Source organism: Apteryx rowi, unplaced genomic scaffold, assembly GCF_003343035.1.
Source record: "Apteryx rowi isolate R43461 unplaced genomic scaffold, aptRow1 scaffold_157, whole genome shotgun sequence".
In the NCBI taxonomy this organism is placed as follows: Eukaryota; Metazoa; Chordata; class Aves; order Apterygiformes; family Apterygidae; genus Apteryx; species Apteryx rowi.
Genome location: NW_020447830.1, coordinates 1,646,740 through 1,669,619, shown reverse-complemented (window position 1 = coordinate 1,669,619; position 22,880 = coordinate 1,646,740). Strand labels below are relative to the sequence as shown.

General features: G+C 43.9%; 1 protein-coding gene across 2 annotated transcripts in view; it reads left to right on the top strand.

Moving 5' to 3' along the window:
* PTCHD4 (patched domain containing 4) overlaps nt 1-22,880 on the top strand; it is an 88,018-nt gene that overhangs the window by 5,977 nt on the left and 59,161 nt on the right. For both annotated transcript variants that reach the window (XM_026059424.1, XM_026059423.1), the window contains exon 2: nt 19,450-19,930. In XM_026059424.1, the coding sequence (XP_025915209.1) occupies nt 19,450-19,930 (481 nt within the window). The remainder of the gene's footprint in view (nt 1-19,449; nt 19,931-22,880) is intronic.

Here is a 22,880-nt window from a genome sequence, read left to right as displayed (position 1 = left end):
CACAAGACCCTCTTGCTCTTCAAACTGTGTTTCCGCACAACAGCACTGGTGTGGTGTCCTCTGGTGTGTGATCTGAAAAATGGGCGCTCGGTGTGCCTCYCCTCCGGGCAGGAGCATCCCCGAGCTCGCCTCGCCTTGGGGCTGGCAGAGCTGGTGCCTGCAGCAGGTTAGCTCTGACCTTGCTGGGAGATGTTATTGCAGCTAATGGCTCTTGAGGGCATGGTCAGACAGCCTGCCTGCTCGGTGTGGGCAAGAAATGAAGCGCTTCCTGGCATGGTTAGGAAAATTCTCCTCTTCTTTCTTATCTCTGCTAGACCAGCTGTTAAAACATCCTCCTTGCCTAAAAGGAAGGCCAGACTACCAGCTCTGACTGAGCCACRGACACGAAACTGGATTAACCTGTATCAGGACAAGCTGTCACAAACTAAAGAAACCTCGGAAAGACAGCAGAGCCCTATCAAAGCAACAGYGGAATTTGGATTTTAGGGGGCTTTTTGCTCTGCTGTTCCCTGCTGTTCCTCAGGGAAACCCGTTACAAACTTAACTTTCCTTRCCACTCTGGGGTAAATTCCGTCTTCATCCCACCAGGGCTGTAGATAGCATGTTCGCTGGGTGCGTGGCTCATTCCTTTCCCTTTCACAATTAAGTTTAGTGGTCATGTTGATGTCTGTGAAGACGAAAATTCTCCATTTATTCAGGGATTCAGCAATGCAAACCTTGTGTGATACTTCAGTCTCTTACGTGAAGGGCTGACTGCAGATAGGGACGAAAGCTTTCAAACTCCTTCAGTCCTTTTAACTAGGGACTACTAATAGGTGCCAATTATATGATGATCTCTCAGCCTTATTATTACTGTTCAAACATAGTACACACTACGCAGATGTGTAAAGAGACAAAGTSTGAGAATTAGGCAGCCATGAGACATACTGTAATGCAGACAGGGTAGGATATGGAGGTCACGGTCCCATCTAATGCAGCAGACATTGATTTTAGCTTTGTTTTTGCCCTTGGCCTTTCAGATGACCTTAGTCAGGTGCTTCTTGCTTTCCTGTCCCAGCTATTCCACTCTTTTGTCAGCTCTTCCTGGGAGCGATGGCCTTTTATGCAGTGCCAGGCCTTCTGGAGACCTTGSCATGATGTGAATAATAATAATAAAGAAACAATTGCAAGGTTGTTTGGGTAGAGAGAAAAAGAATATTTAAGTGCAAGTTCCATCAGCTGTAACAACTGCTCATCACTGTGAATTTGGGCTAGATGTCAAACAGTTGTCAAAAGTGGAAAGTTCAGTAACRCTTTTCTAACTTCCAACAATAGCTACTCCTCTGTAGACAGAAAAATCTTTTTAATCTCCTTTACTAAATATTCAGAGTTAAACTCTTGACTTGGTCCTATAATGCTCAGGATGCTAAAAATGCCTACTTTACTCTTGGTGTGTTCAACCTGCACTTCTTCTCTAACATAACACCTCCTTCTAAGCTCACCCCGCCCCATTCCTTTCTTTCTAAAATCTCCTYAAAGCCCCTTACTGTACTGGCTGTCTGGACTATTGGAGGGCTCTGAATTCCTTCTTCTGGACTGGTGAAKGTTGGATTCACAATGGATTGCTATTCTTGCTGTCTGATAATTTCAGATCCCAACATGCTATCAAAGCAAGAGAAGACAACTGATGAGCCTTAGTAGAGAAGACATATGTAATCTTCCTAGCTAGAGGAAAGGTGTTTTGAAGATCAGGAAAGAGTGGAGCAGAGAAGAGCGGAGAGGAGACGAGATCCTTAAAACAACATTAGCTGACATTAGCTGATGATCAAATATGTAGTGTGTGGTAAAAGTGGGAGGAACTTTGCAAAGAGAATATTGGAAAAATAAATGCATCCCCTGAAAAAGTTTGTATATTCTTTAATGTTCTTTATGTGTACATGTGTATGCATGTGTTTCAGGCATCTCCTTCTTAACTGGTAAACAAGAAAATGATGTAGATAAGGTGTGTGCTGGACGTTTTGAAAATACTAATCTTAGAATAAAAACCATATTAAACCTTATCAGCTATTAAGAGATAATAGAGCCCTATGCAGAGCTCTGCATGATTATTACAGAAGTCATGGTGAAGAAACCCACTGCCTGGTTTTATGAGAGGAGCGAACTGAATTTTTAAGACCCTGATCTTGCATTTCTACAAAAAGCCTTTTGTTTTTTGCAGATCCCATGCACGCTTATGGTGCAAACAGTGAGATACGCTGTGTGTGGCTGAGACTCTGGGGCTGAAAAGCAGTTTTAAACAATAGGTAAAAACAAAGTATTTAGCAGCTTAGGAAAGCAGGCGCTATGTGCGATGGACAAGAGAGGGGACAACAACAGGAGGGGGAAAGGGCTAGGTATAAAACCTTTATACCTCTGTTGCTCACTGTGTTAGTCCTCRTCTCTGTGTTCTTACCTCCTGTGGTGCAAGATGCTCAGGTAGGGAATAGGTGGAAAAGGGAAGTGCTGGGTAGGTTGGTAGAGGGGCCGTGAAGCAAACTGAGACGGGAGCGAGCAGCGAAAGAGCTCCTCAGTACTGCAGAGCTCTGGGGGMCAGGATGTTTCTGAGACAGTCACATGTAGGATATCATTGCCCTGATGCCCAGGATTCATTAGTTTTTTATTAGCCTCACACTTATATATTCATGAGCAAGATCAGGAGCTTCGGGTGAAGTGCCTGGAAGACATTGATGACACGAAGCAAGTGTGATCTGGGTGGCAACAGGAAGATTCCCAGCTATAAGGAATTATTACGGAGCCAGCTCAAGGACAAACTGAGAATTATTTGTTGGTGGGCGACTCTGGAAGGCCACAGAGATTTTGCTGCAGCTTTCTCTCTCCTTAGCCCYGCTCACACCTCGATGGCTAATTCCTAAATGGTCCCAGGTCTGCACGGCCGGCAGCAGCTCTGCGAGATGGCAGCCGGACCTTTCACAGCCTTGAAATGGCTGGATCAGCCTTTCACACTGGTATTGCTTTCTGACCCAAAATAGGACCTCACCCAGTACACTCTGCTGGCAAAGTGGCACAGCCCTGAGGGAGCTGATGTGGAGACCACAGGTTGTGAGACCTGCACATTGCTACCTGACTTACAGTACAGAAGGGTTTTGGTCTGATAATGGACTAAGATGGAAAAAGACAGTCAGCCCCATAATTTTGTCATGTTTCATAAATATACATGAGGGCAAAAGCGTAGGCATCTCCCAGAATAGTTCTTCTTTAAAAATATCCATTGCTCAGGTGCCAAGCCTGGAGTGCTTGCCTGCACTGAGGACATCTGAGAAGACATGGGGCACTCCTGCCTGTCTGTCTGGTGGCTCTGAAGACAATGCCACATAGCAGGGATTTAAGTGTAATCCAAACCATCAAATTAAGGTACCTAATTTGGGATTAAAGATTAAGCTCYTAATGAGTCAGTCTGCCACTATTAAATTCCTTGCGCAGTTAGTGAGARATCTGGGAGGTGCCACTGAACACCTCCACAGGGAAGCCGAGCCCAAATGCCTAACCAATGTCCTCCAGCGACACAGGGAACATAAGCATCGCCTATAGCACTGGCTCAGTAGGCACCAGGTGCCTAAGAAAGACGGAAAAGTTGCCCTTGGATGAGACAGAGTCTCACTTTTCTTGCACCTTGTGTAGTTGTTTCCACCAGTTTAAGACAAGTGTTGTTATGCTGATGGGGAAGTGCTATATTTACCACACACTTAGCATGTTTTGGCACGGGTGTGAACAACTACGTAAAGTGCACTACTGATTTGGAAGTGGCCACAGGCTGTTTTTCTGCTTTCATGCTAAATCACTTGTCTGTGTTGCATGCAGGGTGGGCCCACAAAACTTCAGCTGGATCATTTTCTTTTGGAAGTTACAGTAGTCTTGAAATCAAAACCTCCTGTAAAACCTTCTATCTTGCCCTTAATTTTGTCTTGCAGGGAGAAAAGAAAACGGCAGGTTCTGATAATGTTTCATTTTGACGTGCCCACAAAAAAAAAAGTGTGTATTTTTTGTTTTGAAACAGCATCTTCTTTCAAAAATATTTGGCTCTCACGTTGTACTGTAGATTAGAATACAAAGGAAACAAAATCAAAACAAAATGTTGCTTTAAAATAAAATGTTTTCACTTGCTCTGAAATGAAATTATTTTCAGAACTTTTCYCTGTGCAAAATTTCAGAATCTGGGGAAAGGGAGTTCACTCTGATTTAAGATGAAAACAAACTTGGAAAGCTTTAAATCCTTTCTGAAATAGATTTTCCATCCACTACCCAGGCCTCGTAACCAATATCTAGAGGTCGTGTTTGCTGTATGCTGCTCCGGTGTACAGCAAGAGACATCTCTGTCCTGGCATGACAGGCCAAGTGATCCCTGCATTCAGATTTACGAGCATATTTAGTTTGTAAAACACTGCAGTTCATTAGAAAGAAAGATTTTGTTAGCAGTACTTCATTATGTAACCTGATCTCTTGTTTGAAGGGGCCTGAGACTTAAATACAAATCTCCTTTTTCCTAACCATTTTGCATGATTAGCTTTGACCCATTATCTAAATACATTATCAAATTCAATGCTGAGCAAACACATCACAGAAATATTCATCCGTGTTTTTCTCCATAAAACCCACATTTGACTTGACTTGTATTTTTGACTCACATTCCACCGARTGAGATTTGATTCACAGATGAGTACAAAATATCCTCCAGAAGAGACTACACCATATACCCTTTGCGATCCATATGGCAAAGCTGCTTCTCTTCGGGAGTATTTGTGTGGTGWGGTATTAAAGCTCCACCTGTGGTGTTTCTTTCTTAACTAGTATTAATTTTCCTGTGCCTAACTTATTTTCCATTTGTTGCATAAAAACCACTGGTCAACCAGCTGATGCACAACAGATTGATCATTGCAAATTACATAGAAAGCCGGGACACCAGCAAAGAAACATGAGCATTTTGAATATTTACAAATGTCTTTCCAATACATTCTTTCTCAAGCTTCAAGAATAGCAAAAGTATTAGGTTTTCGGTACATCGCTATAAATAAAATTCACAGGTCTGATGAGCTTAAGAGCTCCCCTGTTCTCCTGAAGTATTCCATGATGTTTTATTTTTGAGGTGAATTTAATTTTAAAGAAAAGGTATTTTTTTCTCCTAAGAGATTGAGATTTGTATTGTTACAGCTTTTACCATCCTCTTGCCTCTAGTGTAACATTTTGGAGGTGTGAGGAGGAGAAGTATGACATCCTTGAAGATAAAATATGTTATATAAATATCAACTGTATTTGCATATGTTCAATGGTCTTTTCATCAGAATACTCACCTCAAAGGGAAAGTTAAAACAGGTCATTTGTCACTACTTAACAGATCTGAACAATATTCCTTTAGGAATGATTCTGATGATACTTTTTTTGCGGAAAACCAACCACTCTTTGAAGGAGCAAAAATTACAGGGAAAGAAAAAGGGCAGAATAGAAAATATTTTTCCTTACTTTAGAGCAGCTAAATAAAAGGTAATGAGAATAATGAACAGCCCAGAAAGAAACTCAAGGAATCAAGAGCACCCTTAGACTGCTTGGTCTGTAAGACCAGTTCAAACTGGGTCTGTCCTACTTCAAGGAGAAACTAGTGGACAGAAAGGACAGCACTTCATATGCCGTTTTGTGAAGGGATGGTCTAGAGAGTGGGATGGTGATTTTGACGTGGGACTAAGCATTCAAATATTCATATTCTGCCATGACTCAGATGCTCCTCTCCCTTATGTTGTTTTTTCCTTGTAAAGGCATGCTATGGCACAGCTGGAGAAATTCAGTCAAAGAGGGCAATCACACATCTCTTCATCATAACACGGAGAAGTCAGAAATCTAAAAGGTTTATGAGGTCAGTCTAGCTCATTCTTTGGCCAGTGCAGGATTATGAGGAAATCCTAATCGAAAAATTAATTCAGATTGGCTTGGATGGGAAATYAGTCATGTGGGTTGGAAACTGGCTGGAAGACTATAAACAAAGAATYATGATAAATGATAATGTAACAAGTTTATGGGAGGTATCTCGCAGGGTATCTAGAGAATTTGTGTTAGGTCTGGTCTCATCTAACATCTCTATTAATTATCGGGAAGTGGAAYTGAATTGCCCAGGAATGAAATTCACAGATAATATTAAACAGGGAGGAGTTGTCAGCACCAGCTGAGTCAGAGAATTTACACAGTGAGAACCGGCGCAGTTAGAAACCTGAGCAGAAAGTAAAACAATATTCTGAAGAGTTTTCTTTAGCTTCTGCTCTCCACAGGGCAATCTAAGGCCGTTCCCATACATCCTTTAGAAACAGATTCCTATTAACCGAGTTTTTCAGATGCTAAATTCAAGATACAATATTTGAATGGTTTGACCAAGGTCAGAGATTAAGTTGATGTTGGAGTTGGGATCTTGCAGGCCCTACGGATAGGGCACCTGATCCTATTTCCGACACTGACGCTGCCTTGCGAGTATGGACATGTCACTAGTCGGTGCTGCCCTTCGTCCTTCCTCTTTTCAGAGCCCACGTTCTGTAGGAAAAGACCACTCTGTATCATGGTAATTTTTCCAGCCTTGTTCATTGGATGGACTGTAGAGGACTGTTTACCAGGACTTCAAATTCAAACACCCTCACACCCTTAAGGTCAGAAATTAGCTTCATTTTGTCCCTGTTGAATTTTTTCATTCATTTCTGAGATTGTGGTTGTGTCAGAGAAGAATTCTCATAGGCAGAATCTTAAAACTCAGTTGAGCAGAGTAGTTGAAAAGATTCAGCTGCGATGCTTCTGCTGCTTCTCCTCTTCTTGGAGAATGTGCACGACATCGGCACATTTGCCGCAGCGGATGGTGCCTGGTCTGGTCCGTGGAGTCAGAACACAACCCTGCCCTGCCACCAAGCGGGTTGTGGAGGCTCATACGGAAAGTCAGCAAGGGACAACTCATCTCAGATACCAAAGATGGGATACTTTTCTCCTGATTGAAACCCTTTTATGTTAGTCATCTGCTATAAATTTGGCCTAATGTATAGTCAGGGGAGAGAGAAGGGTGCAGCCCCAAAGCAACACATTCCCCCTATTCTAAGCACCTACAGCAGGAGGGGATGGACTTGCTTTGGATGTCTTTGGAGACATCACAGACCACAGAGGGAATGCTTAGCTTGTGCATTTAACTTTCAGCCAGTTAAAATTAGGTGAGATGAATCCTACGCTACATTCATTTCAAATCACTGAGGAAAAAAAAATCCACCAAATTTCCCAAAGCAGAGKAATATGCTAAATCTGGTGATCTTTATAGAAGACTTATGTTGGATAAAATGTCTCTGAATGACCTAGGGAATAGTCTGTATTTGCACCAAGTTGAGAGAACACTTCTCAGTGCTATTTCATAGGGAAATTCCAGGCTTTTGCTCTGCCTCTCTACCCCACTGCACCGTTGTCTCTCACCAGATCTCTGACAGGGCTTTAGAAGACTCTTTTGGAAATTATCATGAGACAGTTGCAAAAGATCTAAAATACATTCATCTGAATAAGGAATTAGCTTCCACRGGAGGAACTAAAATTAAATGCCATCCTCCTGCAAAATAGATTGCCAGATATTGGCAGTTTATTGCAGTGGGGAGACTGAGATTATGCAGATAAATGCTGAGATTCTATCTGGCAATATTTTACTATCTGATTACTCTTTGGCTTATTTCATCAGTATTTTTCCTAAATATTTATTTCTTTGACATCCAAAGGTGGCTAGTTTACCACAAAGTCCCACCATCTGCAAGCTTTTTTTTATATTAATAGGCCAATTCTTCCTGTTTTGCCAGAACCAAAACCTTTCCAAATAGATTATGCTAATATAAACTGCAAAATCACTTTGCAGTCCAGGGGACTTTGAAAAGCCTTCTTTTTTTAACATATATTGCATGAAACTAACTTTAAAATGTCTATTTGGGAAAAATGTTTTGAAGTCTTACAGGGAATTGTCCCAGATAAGTTCAAAAGGCTTTTTTATTATTACTACTATATACAATGAAAATACAACATTTCTTCAGAAGTGCTTATACACGGTAACTAAATATTCATCCTTCTTGATATCTTGAACTCATTCTTAACAATAGCACTACATTAACATAAATGTACGAACATATATAACCTAAAATTAAGCATTTAATGAAGGTACTTAAATTAGGGTTTGAGTCATCCAAGGCTTAGGGGGACTAAGCACCCTAAATGTGAGATTCAGCCCATATAAGATGAAAATTGCCCTCTGGAGGTGCCCCGTTTTTCTGTTCTGTCTAACGGGGGGCCCAATAGTGCCAGCATTTCTAACTTGGAAGGCTTAATTAGGGAGGGTGATTCAGGGCCTCCGAGTCTAAATCCTGGCTTTTCGTGTTTAAAGTCTAGTTCTGGTTGGAGAGACACATCCCAATCAGAAACTCTGTTTGAAGTTAATAKCAACTGTGCGCTTGCACTAAAGGACAAATACTCAGCTGTGAAATACAGCCACCTTGAGGATGAAATTATTCACGTGTTGCAAAGCAGACACCACTACCCCCAGACTACTGGATGTGAGGACGAGAAATGAAGAATCCCTGAGCCAGCTGGCAGTGCGGAGGAGACGCAATCTTGTCTTCCTTCCCGCTGAGTCTGTGTTCACCCAGATCGGTTTGCCAGTCCAATTCGCCACATGCCACACAACCTGCTGCTCAGGAACGAGAGGGAAGGGACCCTCTTTTGGCAGCATCAGCAGCTTTTGCTGTCAAATATAGCAATTAAGGGGACTCCGGCATCAGATGGGAAGATCTCCGGAGCATGGGCAGCTCCTCCAGTTGGGTGTTTGCACAGCACCTTGYGCAGCCCCAGACCATGCCAGACCTCGGTGGTGATCAGTCTTAGCTGGGCCCTCAGCCTCGGCTGTGTCTAACGTGGGTCCTCCCAGCCCTCTGCAGCACAAAAGCGGCATTGAGATGAATTGCTCCCAGCACGCAGAGCGTGATAAGTGAAAATTGTTAGCAGCTCTAGCAACYTCTTGACGAAGGTTTTGAGCTGATGCAAAACTTTCAGGTTGTTGCGTGCTGTTGTTCAACACTCGCTTATCATTGCTGATTGTGCCATCTGAGACTCGGCATGAAAGATGCCCTCTCCCACGGATTATGGCTGAAAGAACAAAGAAATGCTGGCCCTCATAATGTCAGCAAACTTCCAGTGGGGGACCTCTCCGTGGTGGGAGACAATGAGGAGCCCAGAGTGGAGATAATGACACAAGCTTTATTGTTTTCAAATCAGGCTAATAATTAACGATAACATATTAGGGAAGCACACGTGACACCACATTCAGCTCTATGGCCTAGTGTGAACAAAAGATTTTATAACAAGGGGCGTGCTTTACAAGGTGATCTTGGGACAGGTTTTGTAAAAATAAAAATAGCTTGCTGATATTCACATTTAGGCTGAAAAATCTCTTTGAACTTGCTGTATTCAAAAGTACCTTGGGTGGGAGTGAGCTACCTCATATGCAGATCCAGAATCACAGCATAAGTTATATTTYAGCACATAAATACAGGCCAACTTAAATGCCTCATTCTCACTCCTCCTTTCCAGATTCTGGTCCAATGTTCAGAAAAAAAATTTGAAAAGCATCTGAAACTAGACATTTTTTTGGCTTTCTCTGGCTAACCAATGGCCAAGTTCATTAAAATCCAGTGTGTGCTAGAAGGGAGGGGGAATGCTTCAGGGTAGAGAAACTGCTTCACAACGCCAAGTTCGAGATTAAAAAAAAAAAAAACAAAAACAGGGAAGACTGATTAATTATCCCCTAAAAAGGAGGAATTTTCAGTTAGAAGTGTTAAGTGTCCTTAATATTAGCTGCTTTGCGCAGTACCTTGTTACACTCTTATTGAGTACCATAAAAGTGACAACGCCTAAGTAGGACTTGGGGTAACAGATGCAGCAGCAACCAGCATTCAAAGCCAGGGCTTTGTTAAGCTTGCAAACTGCATGATGCTTGGCTGGAAGTTAACCTCAAAACCATGCTAGCCCAGAAATCTTACCATATCACACTTGGCTCTGTCTGATTCTCAGTGTTTCCTCTTTTCTTACCTTTGATAAAACATTATCACAGCGTTTCAGTACTTTGGCTGCTGGTCCCCAGAGAAATCAGGAAGAGCAGAGACGAGAAAAAAATTAGAGATGTTTGCCAACATAAAACATAATTTAAAAGGAAAGAAAAAATCATTTTCTGAGTCATTATCGAAACTTTAGCTTTACTMCTCACTTTTTGTTCTCTGTTGTTTATTTTTTAAAATTTTCTTCAGATGAAGTAATAAAACCAGGCAGGTCCGYTTCCTTTTGTTTCTGTTTTTCTTCCTATTTTTTGTGTATATCAGACTTCAGACAGTGTAGGGAAAATGATTAAAAGAGGGGCACAGGGGGATACAYGCAAAGAGAGAGGGTCTRCAGACCTGTCAGTGAAAATACGTGATCCTTTTTTAGGATCTCCTTTGGACWACTACTGTCTCCCATTCTTGTCCCYCAGACACCCTTTAGTTTCAGTGYATGGTAAATTTTTACAGACAGTTTTGTGCCTTTTTGCTTTTTTGATATGSAAAGAAGGCAGGAAAGGAGGTTTTATTTATTTTTAATGTTTTCGGTAGATTTTTTTTTTGTGTTAGGAATTAGGGCCTTGTTTAGCTTATGACACTATGGACTTCAGGAAAGCTTTAAGATTAGGACATCACGTGGCACTTTCTTGCAAAAGTCTGTAGCAAAGCAGGAGGTGAATATATACATAAAAAAAAATGAATGCTGTTCTGCTTGGTAATGTGGAGAAGYACGAAGGATAGGAAAGCAGCTCTTGGGGAAATCCCCACACCTCAGCTGGTGGTGGAAAAGAAAAGAGGAGAAGCGTTGCTCCGACAGAGTAAGGAAAGCAGTTACTGCTAGTAATCCCTGCAGCTACTCTGCTCCATTATCTCTGCTTCAGTGCAAAGCACCAAATCACTGCTATCCGGAGGCTGCAAATAGCGCAGGGCCACTTATGCAAATCTCCAGTGACGAGCCCACGGCTCCTGTGCACGGCCAGAGGGAGCCACTGACCTGTATCCCTGCATCGTCCTGGACCTGAGACAGAGCTTGAGCTACTGGTGCCACCCCTTCCCTCTCCCCAGCCTGCTAACCCCTTTGCACATCAGCTATCGCAGGCCATCGGGGAGCCCTCCGGAGCTGGGATGGGGTTTGGACCCTCCCATGCTCTTTCGGTCCCTCCAAACACGGGTCTTGCAACGGGCCACGGGGTGCAGCGGTGCAGGGGACACGAGCTAGAAGTCTGGGAGCAGATGCGTGCTGGCGGGAAGAAACAGCACGTGGGCTACTCGCAGTGTGAAGCACAGCTTGTGGGGCTGCAATGCTTGAAATCGCCCCCGTTCTGCTGGAGGGTGGGGGTCAGCCGAGGATGGCGAAGCCTGGCTCCGAATGATGAGCTTCGGCGGGTGCTGCTGCGCTGCCCGGGGCAGCGCTGGGAGGTGGGAAGGAGYGAGGCTGGAGGGGGATGGGAAGGCGGCAGAGCTGGAGAGGAGACTGCAGTGCAGTGCGCTCCGGAGCAGGCTTGTGCCCGGCTGCTCCCGCCCGGCACGGCRGCACGGAGCACCGCGCAAGAGAGCYGGCTCTGCCTCGTGCAGGGGRACAGCAAAGCAACCCGCTCCCACCTCTACAGCCCCTTCTCCCGCCCTCTCCCCRGGTGCTCCGGTTTCCACAGCCGGCTGCGGTGAGGACTGCTGCTTTCGTTACCCCTCAGCCCATGTCTTCTCCCTTGCTGGCTCCCTCTCTGTTCCCACCTCCAGGCTCCTTAACCCCACTTCTCTTTTACTACCGCGGCCACCCCCACTTCTTTTGCACCRCTGGCCACTTTCTTGCTACATAAATCCTTCCTCAGAGCACACTCCTCATCTGCTTAATTTGTCCATAGCARTGCCTCAGACATTGATTCATTTGCGAACGGGCAGGGGGAACTCTGTGCTGGTTTGCAGTGATTATTTTTACCGCCATCCTTCCTCCCGGGGGATTTAGGGGCTATGGTGCTGGGAAGCAACGCGACCCTTTGCTCTGTGATACCAGTGAAGCCACGCTCACGGAGGAAGGCTGTCAGAAGCAGAGGGCTGAGGCCAAGGTGACTGCCTCGAGGGTTTGCGATCCTGGACGAGGCAGAACGCAAACTTGAAGGACAATATACTGGTGGGGAGGGAGCCGTGGCTCTGTGCCTGCTGGAGACGAGAGGACAGCAAATTTTAAGACCTGACCTGGTAGATTTACACACAGAAACTCACCCAGAGTTTGAGGGGTTCTGCTGACACAAACCTCCTGTGGAAGGTGACCTGGTGTCACCAAGAGCAACGGTGCTAAGCCACCCACCACAGGGCTCCCTCTCCTGCCTTGCAAACCTTCTGGGTCAATCCCTCATCTGCTGGGCACCTGAAACCAGCCTTGTCCTTCACCCTTGGATCCATCGCTCAAGGCCAGGGTGCAGCCACCCATTCTCCTGCCACTGTGTGAACTATCAGCAACATAGTTATTTCACTGCTGTGGTTGGGATCCTGCTCCCAGTTGAGGGCACAGGAAGAAAAAAGGCAGACAGKCCAACAGTCCCCAGGAATTATCTCTCGGTGCTAGGAGTCCTGACTGTACCATCTGCAATCCCCCATCTTCCAAAACCCTTCCCCACAGAGGATGTGTGTGTAACCACAGCCAGCGCAGATATTGCTCAGTATCTTCAAGGACACCACTGTGTCCTTGGGTGCATGGGCGCAGTTTAGGACAACCAGAGACAAAACTGTGCTGGGGACTGAACCAGGCAGTAAATCCATTGCTCTTTTCTCAGAAAACCTGGGCTGGGATCTGAGATGGATCAAAGAGGTGTTTGACCTTGGAAGTGAAGGAGTCAGTCAAGCAATGAAGAGCTTGAAGGACAAAGAATGCAGGAGACTCAGAAAGGATATAAAGGTGAAATATAATTAAGCAGGGAAGCCACGGTGTGGTGTGAGCAGGTCCTGGAGTGAGGAGGCTTACCTTGGATTTTCACTCCAAAAGGGATGCGCAGAGGGACAGGAAGAAGGAGGGCTGGCCTTTTCCATTTTCCCCTGGCCTTCCCCTCTTGAAAGCCTTCTCTGGACAGAGGTGACCAGCTTAAAAACCCTAAGGGAAAATACTGATGGAGCAAAGCAGGGTGGTTCAATCAGGAGTACGGCACAAACAGCACCAGGTGTATCAAAGCTTCTCCACAGAGAACAGTCCTCTAATAGCAATCACACTTTGCTATTGCACCCTTATGAATATCTTCATAATTTGACTTACTTGGAAGGAATGGATCGGCGTTAGGAACATTTCTGTTATTCTGTGTTATTAGTCCTAGAGTATATAAATCTCTCGAAATACACGTCTCTTATTCTTATTTCTTTTCAAATTATCTGACTGAAAATTAGAAACCCAAAGCTGTAAGAGAAAAAAACACGAACCCAGACTCATTAGAAGGACATGCCAGCCAGTTCTCTTTGCTTTTTAATTGTTCTGGGTACACATMATTTAAAAACATTTAAAAGTCACACTACCAACCCATAATTTCCCTGGGAGGAGGCTCAGGATCTTTGCGTTTGTTCACCTTTAGGACATGCCTGTGATGGGGCCAGCATGAACTGGGGATTACAATACAGGTCAGCTAGTTTTGTGTTTGCATCTTGCCACTGAGGGCAGGTTAATCTCTCCTAACTTCTCAGCCTGGTGAAAGCTACGGATCAAGTCTGAGCACTGTTGTACCTATTTGGTAAAGGGAGAGAGAAAGTCACCGGCAGAGGGCAAGTCTGTTTTCGACACCTTAGGATGGGATGGATCACCCTCTGGATGTGCCTCCCTCCCTCCTGTGACTGTTAAAGCAATTTAGTTGACTAGCTGGTGAGCTGAATCTCGCCATTGACTAATGAGATAAATGAATTGCACATTATTGTGCTGCTGTAGCAAAGGCCTAGAGGGTTATTTCCTGGATAGCTTCTGATGACCAGTTGCTGAGTGGACCGGACCACATAGCCATTGCTGTGTCTCTATCCCCCGTCATCGGAGTTGCAGATTTACCTAGAATTGCCCTTTGTGCTCACTTGCTCTGAACTCTCTACCCATAGCTGAGCCATACAGAATAGGCGCAGATTTTCCCAGAGTGTCCTAGGACAAACACAGCAAGCAGTGTGGTAGGTGTATGAGAGCATCTACATAGCTCTGCGGGCAGGAAAACTGCTACACTGACACAAATCAGTGTTGCTCGCAACCATTTAAAATGGATACTTCAGTAATTGTTGGTAATTGGTGGCTGCATAAAATGGATCAACTGATACGAGGTGTCCACAGGTAATTGTACTAGGGACACAGAGATGAGTTCAGCTGGGAGGGGAAGAAAAAAAAAAAAAAAGAAAATCTCCCTCCAAAGCTTTACAGTGAGGCTAAAGGGAGGATGGAGCAACTCAATACCTTAAATGATGTTTCAAAGAAAGTTGTGGGTTTTTTTAACCTTGAAAACTTTAGGTGAGCTAAAGCAACTCACTTCATCTTAACCTCCGTGGATTTTTGTGTAGTACTCACTCTGAGCTGCATTTGGTAGAGTAGGGATGGGGACAAGCAATGGCATTGGTCTCATTAGAAGGTTTATCACACAATATATTTCAACAGACATTCCTGGTTGCCCTCCRTAGAAAATTTTTAAGCTATTGAGATAAAACAGAGTTTAACCAGCACTGCACGCTTTATTCTAACATTTCTATAATGTAGCTTAATAATTATCCATCACTCCAGGTAGCAGTTAAAAACAAAATAGAAATAAACTTGCTAACGAAGATCCTGAGAATATACTTGGGATAAGAATGATCTGGATGTTGGGTATCAGGGCTCCACTGCTCATTGTCAGGGACCTAAAATAGATGTCAACCCCTTCATGAGCCCTGGCTTCCACTGCATGGGGTGGTGGGACAGCAGGAAACGACACTGCTTTTACCTCTCCCAAAAACATGTTAAGTCCTCCGGCATGCCTGTGAGAGGGAAGTCGGTGGAGGTTGGTGTCAGTCGGAGCAGGAAGGAGAAGGAGCCCTGCCCACAGCTTGCTGCCATGGCACGCAGCGGTCATGCAGGAGCAGAGGAGGGGTGCGAGAGAGCTGGCACCAGCCAGGACCAGGTRGTGCATTCGATCGTGATTTCAGCGGTGGTGCTGTAATCGTTAGGCAAATAGAAAAGGTCCCAGGGTAATTTAATGATAAGGAAGTATTACTAGTATCCCTCTGGGCTGTATTTACAGAGGACCTATGCCTACTACCATGCAAGTAAAGGCTATTTAGCTCAGTAGTAGCAGCTGTTTTTGTTTAGCTCGTGAGATCCTGTGCTCAGCTTTGGAGTAAGCCAAATTTTTATAGCTTTTTAGGATGTTAAGGATCCTTAGGATATTCAAGTGTCCTTWACAGAAATATTTCTAGCATGAAATACTGCAGATGATGGTTCAGGGGTTTTCTTCACATCCATCCTCTCAACATGAGTGATTTTTACTCTGAATGGACAAGGAGCCCTGATTTTCAAACACGTGCAAGGCAAGGTCTGCATAAATGCAAATGGAAAAATCCATCATTCTGGAGGAAAAGGAGGACAATGYTTTTGATGTCTGTCGCCTCTCACCTCTCTGAGAGTCCTTAGCTCTCCTGCACCCTGATTTCAGAGTCTGAATTTACCAAACAGCTTTGGGCATCTAGAAAAAGAGAAGGGAGTAYGTATAAAACAATTTAATACTCTCCATCAAAGCAAAGGTTTTTGCTTGGCCCCTGTTTAAGATCAGATATCACATGTCCCATCAAGTCATTTATATTTCATGTCATTTTTAAAGATGGTCAGRTTAGGATCAGAATAGCTGCCATCAGAATGGATGATGGGCCTTTTTGTCCTCTGGGAGAACGGAGACAGTGAAGTGCTGATTAGACAGACGGACAGTCAGACAGAGAAAGATGGAAAGAGAAAGAAAGATTGCATAGATGCAGTCTGGGAGTTGAAGTTCAGGCTCCAGCCATGCTAGTGACCTTGGGAAAGACAGTCATTATCTTCTATTGTAGATTCCCTGGAGATACAAGGATGGAAARTGGTGTATACCCACTAAGTGTTATTATTACATTAATTTTGGTTTTGCTTTCCTGTGAAAAAGATCAGGGAGTAGGAATGTATGCAGGCAAAACATGTAAGGGATCTGTTATAAGCAGCATCATGTGGAGGCATACCAGGAATGAGGTGCTAATTGACCTCAGAAAGTGCTTTTTTCTTTGGGGGAAGCAGGCAGAATGAGAGGATCCTGTTCAATACCTATCTTGTCTTCAGGCCTTGTTTTTACAGGTCACTGTGGCCTCATTTGTTCCCCAAATCTTAGGCCTATCCTGGTAGCCCAGCTATTCACGTCCCCTTTTACCGCGGCAGTCCTGCAGGACAGCTGAGCACTTGGGTTGGCTGAATAATTCCCCTACAGTGCCCATCACTGTTAGTCATGGAGAAGCAGCTGGGCTCCAAACTCAGAAGTCTCTGTAAAATGCTGAAAGTTAAGCTGGCTATGCTGGGCCTTCGTTTTCCCACACTGCAGTCCCCATCTACAAGTGGGATAAATAGAAATATTTTTTCACATTTTTCCCCTGTCTTGCTCGCTGAGGTTGGAAATATTGATCATTGATCAAGCCCTGCCTATCACAAGAGGACCTTAATGTCTAGTGGAGCATCTAGGCAAAGCCAGCATGTGAGTTGTACTAGAAACTGTCCCCATTTTCCCAGATGCCGTGGTGGCAGGTTCTTGTTTGCATCCTTTAAAAGCAAAACAGGCAAAACTCTTGTATATGTAGGAAACAATCTTCCTTTGGAAGGAAGGGAATGGACAAAATGCCCTCAGAGCAATTCAGCATCTATGATTTTCTTGATTCCACCTGAAAGCTCTCTATTTTGTTGACATATGAGCAGGGTGCCCTACTGTACATCAGTGTAATAAATAGCTGTTATCTTCTGTTTCGTGGAAGATACAGCAGAATATGATTTATTCGTGACTGTTCTGTTGCCTCTTTTGAAATGTTGCTGTTGTTTGGTGCACCGTTCGCAGAGGAAGGCAGATGGCCATCACAAAATTTCCAGTAACCTTGCAGTGCATGCTGCATAGTGAATCAATGGAGTCTAAATTGCAGTCCGTTGTCTCAGATGGGAGCTGTGCTGCTAAAGTGTCCTGCAGTGGCTAAAAACATTTGAATGTCAACACTGCATATATACTGGGGAAACATGACATTGCTCCCTAAAATTTCGAAGCAGTGCCAAACGCGATTTTTAACTGTGAATTTGCCTCTGATACAAACTGGGGCTGCACTGCTGAAGCCTTAATTACCAGCTTTGAAACTTACTTCTTGTGAGTGTTTGTGTTTGGTGTGACCCTCCTTAGAAAACCTAGAAAAAACGAGTCAAAATAGGATTCTAACCTGATATGCTAGAGATGAGGATTTTTGGACTCCAAACAGCACCAGCTGCCCCTATGTGCAAGCTGTCTCTGCTTATATGACATCTGTAATGAGGCTTCAGGTGATTTGAGAAGCTGGCATTAGACTGCAAGTCACCTTTTACGTCAGCTTGTGCCAGGATACCTTGCCAGAAGCCATTATTTCAATGGGAAATAACAACTGGGAACAGGGAAAAAATGAGCTTCTGAAAATCGCTTCATCACATTCCCTGGATTGTGGCAGGCTAGTGCTGAAAACAGTGCGAGTTCTTGCCATGAAAGCAAGCATAGTTAGAAATTTCTCTGTGGGAGGATTACCTCCTCTACATACCAGAGACAAGATGAGGTGAGTATATAAAACATCTTCAGCACTGTCTCTCAGTTTCTGATATTTATTTGCTCAAAGAGCAGGCATCCCAGAAGACATCTGTGTTTCATACAGTCTGGTACCTTGCTTCATTGATTTTTCCTAAGAATAGGAATCATTATGAACATAAGGTCTGACCTCTGGCATAGCACAGGCCTGGGAATTTCAGGTGGTGACCTGCATGCCACACAAGTGTTTCTAGAAATGGTTAATGTTGGACATGAAAGAAGTTAAAAGTGTCTCCTCCAAATGTTTCTAGCCTTTTGCAGATGAGTGCTTCCGTGCGTGTGTAGGACAGAGTGTCTCCCAAATTCAAGCTGTCAGTCAGCTCATTCCCATAATACCTCCAGACAAAGAGTTATATCTCATGTGACTCACACCTGCAAGATGTTTTATATATTAACTGACTTGAGAATGTTATGCTTTTCTTAAATACAAAAGGAAAGAAATCTGAAAACTTTTAATCCCATTTACAGAAAAAGAAGTGAAGGTCTGTTATTTGGCTTAAAGCAGACATTTTTAGAGTTTTTTGATCAAAGAAATTACTTGTGCTAGGACATTTTTATCCAATCTAATGAGTCTTCTTACTCACTTTGCATCTGGGGTTTGATCTCCTAACTTCATAGGGGCAGATTGCAGTTATTCTAGAGCACTAGAATAACCAGTTGCTAAAAAAATCATATCAAACATTTTTACAAAACAAGAAAGAAGGCATTTAAACAGGACCAGATATTTCTACAGAAAGTGGTCAGGTCCTGTAAATACATTGGTGCAGATCCTGAATGCATCTGATTTTCATTTTCTCTACTGATTTTCATGGAGTTTACCACTCTGTCCTAGCATATGCTGAAATAAGTGAGACCAGAGTAAGGTTTATGTTCTTGAAATATACAGAAAAATCTGAGCTAAATTGAGGACCAGAGTAGATTCTTATCTCTTTCCTGTGATAGAAATCCATGAAAGTTCAAGTAAACAGTTCATAAAGTCTTATTTTAACTGTATTGTTCTAGAGCCAGAGTAGCTATATTAAACATTGTGGATCCATCTATACATACATCTGTGTACTGAGGTTGGAACTGGTGCCTTATTTTCTGTAAAATCCCTGCTTTTTAACAAGCAGTTGCAGAGTGCCAGGAAATCACAAATGTTCCATAAATTGATCTTCTTCTCAAATGTTTCATACTTCAGTATTGGAGATTTGTTGTTGTCTGTCACAGTTAAAATGTGGAAAAGTGAACCTCTCCCACGGGTGAGGAGCTTGCATGCAACATTTCAGACTCTGAACATCTGGGGCTGCAGTGAGTATCTGGGCAATCCCTGAACTGCAGCACAGAATTGCAGATGAGTCTATAATGAGTAAGAAGCAGAGAGAGAGAGGGAACAGGGATGCCACCCAAAGTCCACTGAAGTGAATGGCAAGACTCCTATTGACTGCAGTGGCCTTTGAATCATGCTCTCGGCATGTGTCGGAAAGAAAAGTAGAGTCAAACAGTATCACTGTAACATCTTATGCAGGATAACCACATGCTCATATTTTTACTTTCCCTCCCAGGATGGAAGGAGCAGTTTTATTGGCCACCAGCTCGGAGGGGTCATGGAAGTGCCAAACAGCAAGGACCAGAGAGTCAAATCAGCCAGAGCCATCCAAATCACTTACTACCTCCAAACGTATGGCTCTGTCACCCAGGACCTCATTGGGGAGAAATGGGAGAGTGAATTCTGTAAACTGATGCACAAGATGCAGCTGGATCACCAAGATCTGCAGCTCTACTCCCTAGCGTCCTTTAGCCTCTGGAAGGACTTCCACAAGACCAGTCTCTTGGCCAGGGGCAAGATTTTGGTGAGCCTGATGCTGATTCTCCTGACTGCTACCCTCTCGAGCTCCATGAAGGACTGCCTGCGTAGCAAACCTTTCCTGGGACTCTTGGGAGTACTCACTATCTGTATTTCCAGTGTCACTGCGGCAGGGATATTTTTCATAACTGATGGAAAATATAATTCTACTCTGTTGGGAATCCCTTTCTTCGCTATGGGTAATTATTTATCTTCATAATAATAGGATTAACCGAGCTTAATGACAGGATTGTAAATTACATCCTGGGTTATAAAGTGCAGATTTTACCTTGAGTGAAAGTCTAAGTCGTTTTCATCTTGTTAAATTGATCTGTGCCTTGCCAAAAAAAAAAAAAAAAAGGAAAAAGAAAGCAAAATAAAGCAGTAGCAACAATGAAGAGAGAATGACGTTGCTGGAAGCTCGGCCAATGTTAGAGAGGGGCAGTTTTATTGATTTCTGTTACAAAATGAAGGAGAAATTGTTATTGAAAACTAGTCAGCTCAGCATAGAAAATGGATATGTGTTAACTGACTTTGATGGGAGGCCAGCTGAAAGAGTAAGTTAAAACAGGAGGGAGAGGAGGAAGGAGAGGAAAGGTTTTAGCTTCTTTCCTGATGAAGGTTTCTCTTCCAGTTCCGCATGAGGGGGCAGAGGGGAATGGTTTGGTGTAAGAATAAGATTGATGGGCTTTATCTCGGAGAGGAGATTATAGTGGTGGTGTTTGCAAGGCTGTAAGCAAAGGGGCCTGTCAGTATCCGTAGCGCCTAATCCCTTGGTTTGTGAAGCCTGAGATCAGCTGCAGAGATTTCCTTTGTGTTACACCAGGGCAGGAGAAGGTGCAGCTGAAGAACAAACATTAAATCCGATTCCTTTAGCAGGAGAATTGTTTTCACTCTTTCTGTTCTTGTTGCTGTTCCAGCACATTTAACATGTTTGTGTGGTTAATTAGCTTGCTAGGAAGGTATATTGAAAAGGAAGAGGAAAATGCGCCCCAAAAGGCTTGCTGAGACAGCATTGTTCTGTGCAATCASGTCCATGTTGGTCATAATTTCACCATGTCATGAGTCTGAACAGCAGTGATGACCCTCTATGCAAAATCTCTTCAAGGCAGCCCAGATTCAAAAGCCTTCGTGCTGGCTTTTTGGTGTCTGGAAATCTTATCTCTGCACCCGGGTCTCCACCTCTTTGCAGATAATTTCTTAATCTCCACTCATTTTTGTTATATTCATGCCCAGTCCTGTGCTACAGTGAGAGATAGCTAAATATGCAAAGCCACAAACTAGAGTCAAGGTTTGGAGGAGGATCCCACATTTTTCTTTAAAAAAAAAAAAAAACACAAAATAACACATCTGCTCATTCCTCATCTCCAGAAAAGTCCTGCAAGACTGCACATCCCCCAGCCCTCTGCCTTCTATTTTCTCTGTCCTCTGTCTGTATATCCATCTCGTAGGTCCTGCACCCAGGATGTCTGGAGCAGCTGGCAGAGATACCTTGGTGGGAAGGAGTTGATGGGCCAAATTCCAGAAGGGAGAGGGAAGAGTGAGGCAGAAGACCCCCAAGGAATTGAATGGCTGGTTCAGCCTCATTCATACTAATGCCAGAGCCTCTTATTCAGTCATCTGCACTCTTAAATTGTGACAATGGTCCCCTGCATGGTTTGGTTTCTGCCAACTCTTAGTCTTCCACACCTATCCCAGGCACACACTGGGGTTTAGCTGAGATGATGTGGTTTGGATGCAGCATTTGTTTGGGGAAAAAATGGAGTTTAGCTGTATGAATATGGCCAGACCACACCYGTTAGCTTCAGGTCCAGAGAATGGTCCCTGACACTGCTTTGTTTATTAGTGCAGACTGAGCGCCTGAGGCCCTGGCTAGGTCTCTATACTGCTTTTGTCAGAGAGAGGAACCGTTTGAAGGGAAGGCAAGTGTGTCTTGCTCTTCAGGCATCGTGCACAGCTCCACAGTGAAGTGGAGGACCTTTCCCAGGCTGTTTGCTCACAGGAAGGTGCTGGGAAGGGCAAGCGAAGGACCTCAGCAGGATGGGCAGAGAACATGCAGCACTGTGACAAGGTTAGTTCCCAGCTGAGCGAGGGGTGTAGGCACAGGAAAAAGAGTTCTGCATGGCAGGGTAGAGAAAAGGAGGAAGGTGAAGCAAACTCACGCTTGCTGCCAGATTCTGGCAACCTTTGGTGCTGGATTTCAGGAAGCTTGTGTCCAAGAGCAGGCCCAYGTGGCACTGCCTTGCTTGTGCAGCAAGTTGAAGTAAAAGCAAAAAATGCTGAAGCGGCRAATAGCACCTTCCCTCCATTGCTTGTTCCTCTGCTGAYGTCCCTTTTCAGATGGCTGTAGAGACTGGTGGCCCACACATTTTGCTTTACAGATCCCAGATCCATCTCTCCCAGAGAGCCCCAAATAGAGMCTGTACAAGAAGTTTGTCTTTGGGCAGGCCATAAAACATCATATTCATAGGTCCTGAGTGCATCAACTGAAAYGGTATTTGCATTTCCTTCAATTTGTTTATAGACTGCTGCCACAAGAAGTAGGCAAGACTATGAATTTCTGAAAGCAAAGTGACTCAGTTTCCCATTTAGGGTGGTGGAAATTTAGGAGCTGGTTTTCTGGGTGAGCTCACTAGGAAAAGTAATGTTTTTAACTTCCTGTGGTGTTTTGTGCTGTCACTCTTGTCATGGCCACTGCCAACAGTAAAAGAAAAAAAMCTCTCTTCAAGTAAGATATTTGCAAGGATTGCTTCCATAACATCATATTGAGCTCGCTTCACATGAAAAAAGAAAACATTTAAGTAGCCCTTTACAGAAATTTCATCCAAGAATCTCAGATTGATCTGGAAATATCATTAGATGACAGCTTACTATGCCTAGGAACTGCTGTTGGTAAATAACAGCACAACAGCTTTACAACTTGATAAACTAAAAGACAGGAAGCATGAGTTATCAAAGTCATGTTGGATTACACACTACAAAGTGCCATGTGCTTTTAGTTCCTTAAATAAGAGTGCCAGCTAATGGTGCATTGGACTGCCTGCGATATGCCCAGGACTTCACAAAATTGGTCCTTGCCTGGCAGTTTTCTATAGAACCTGGTTTACGGTGCAGTGGATCCAACAGCTTAGATGTAATCCTATGAAATCT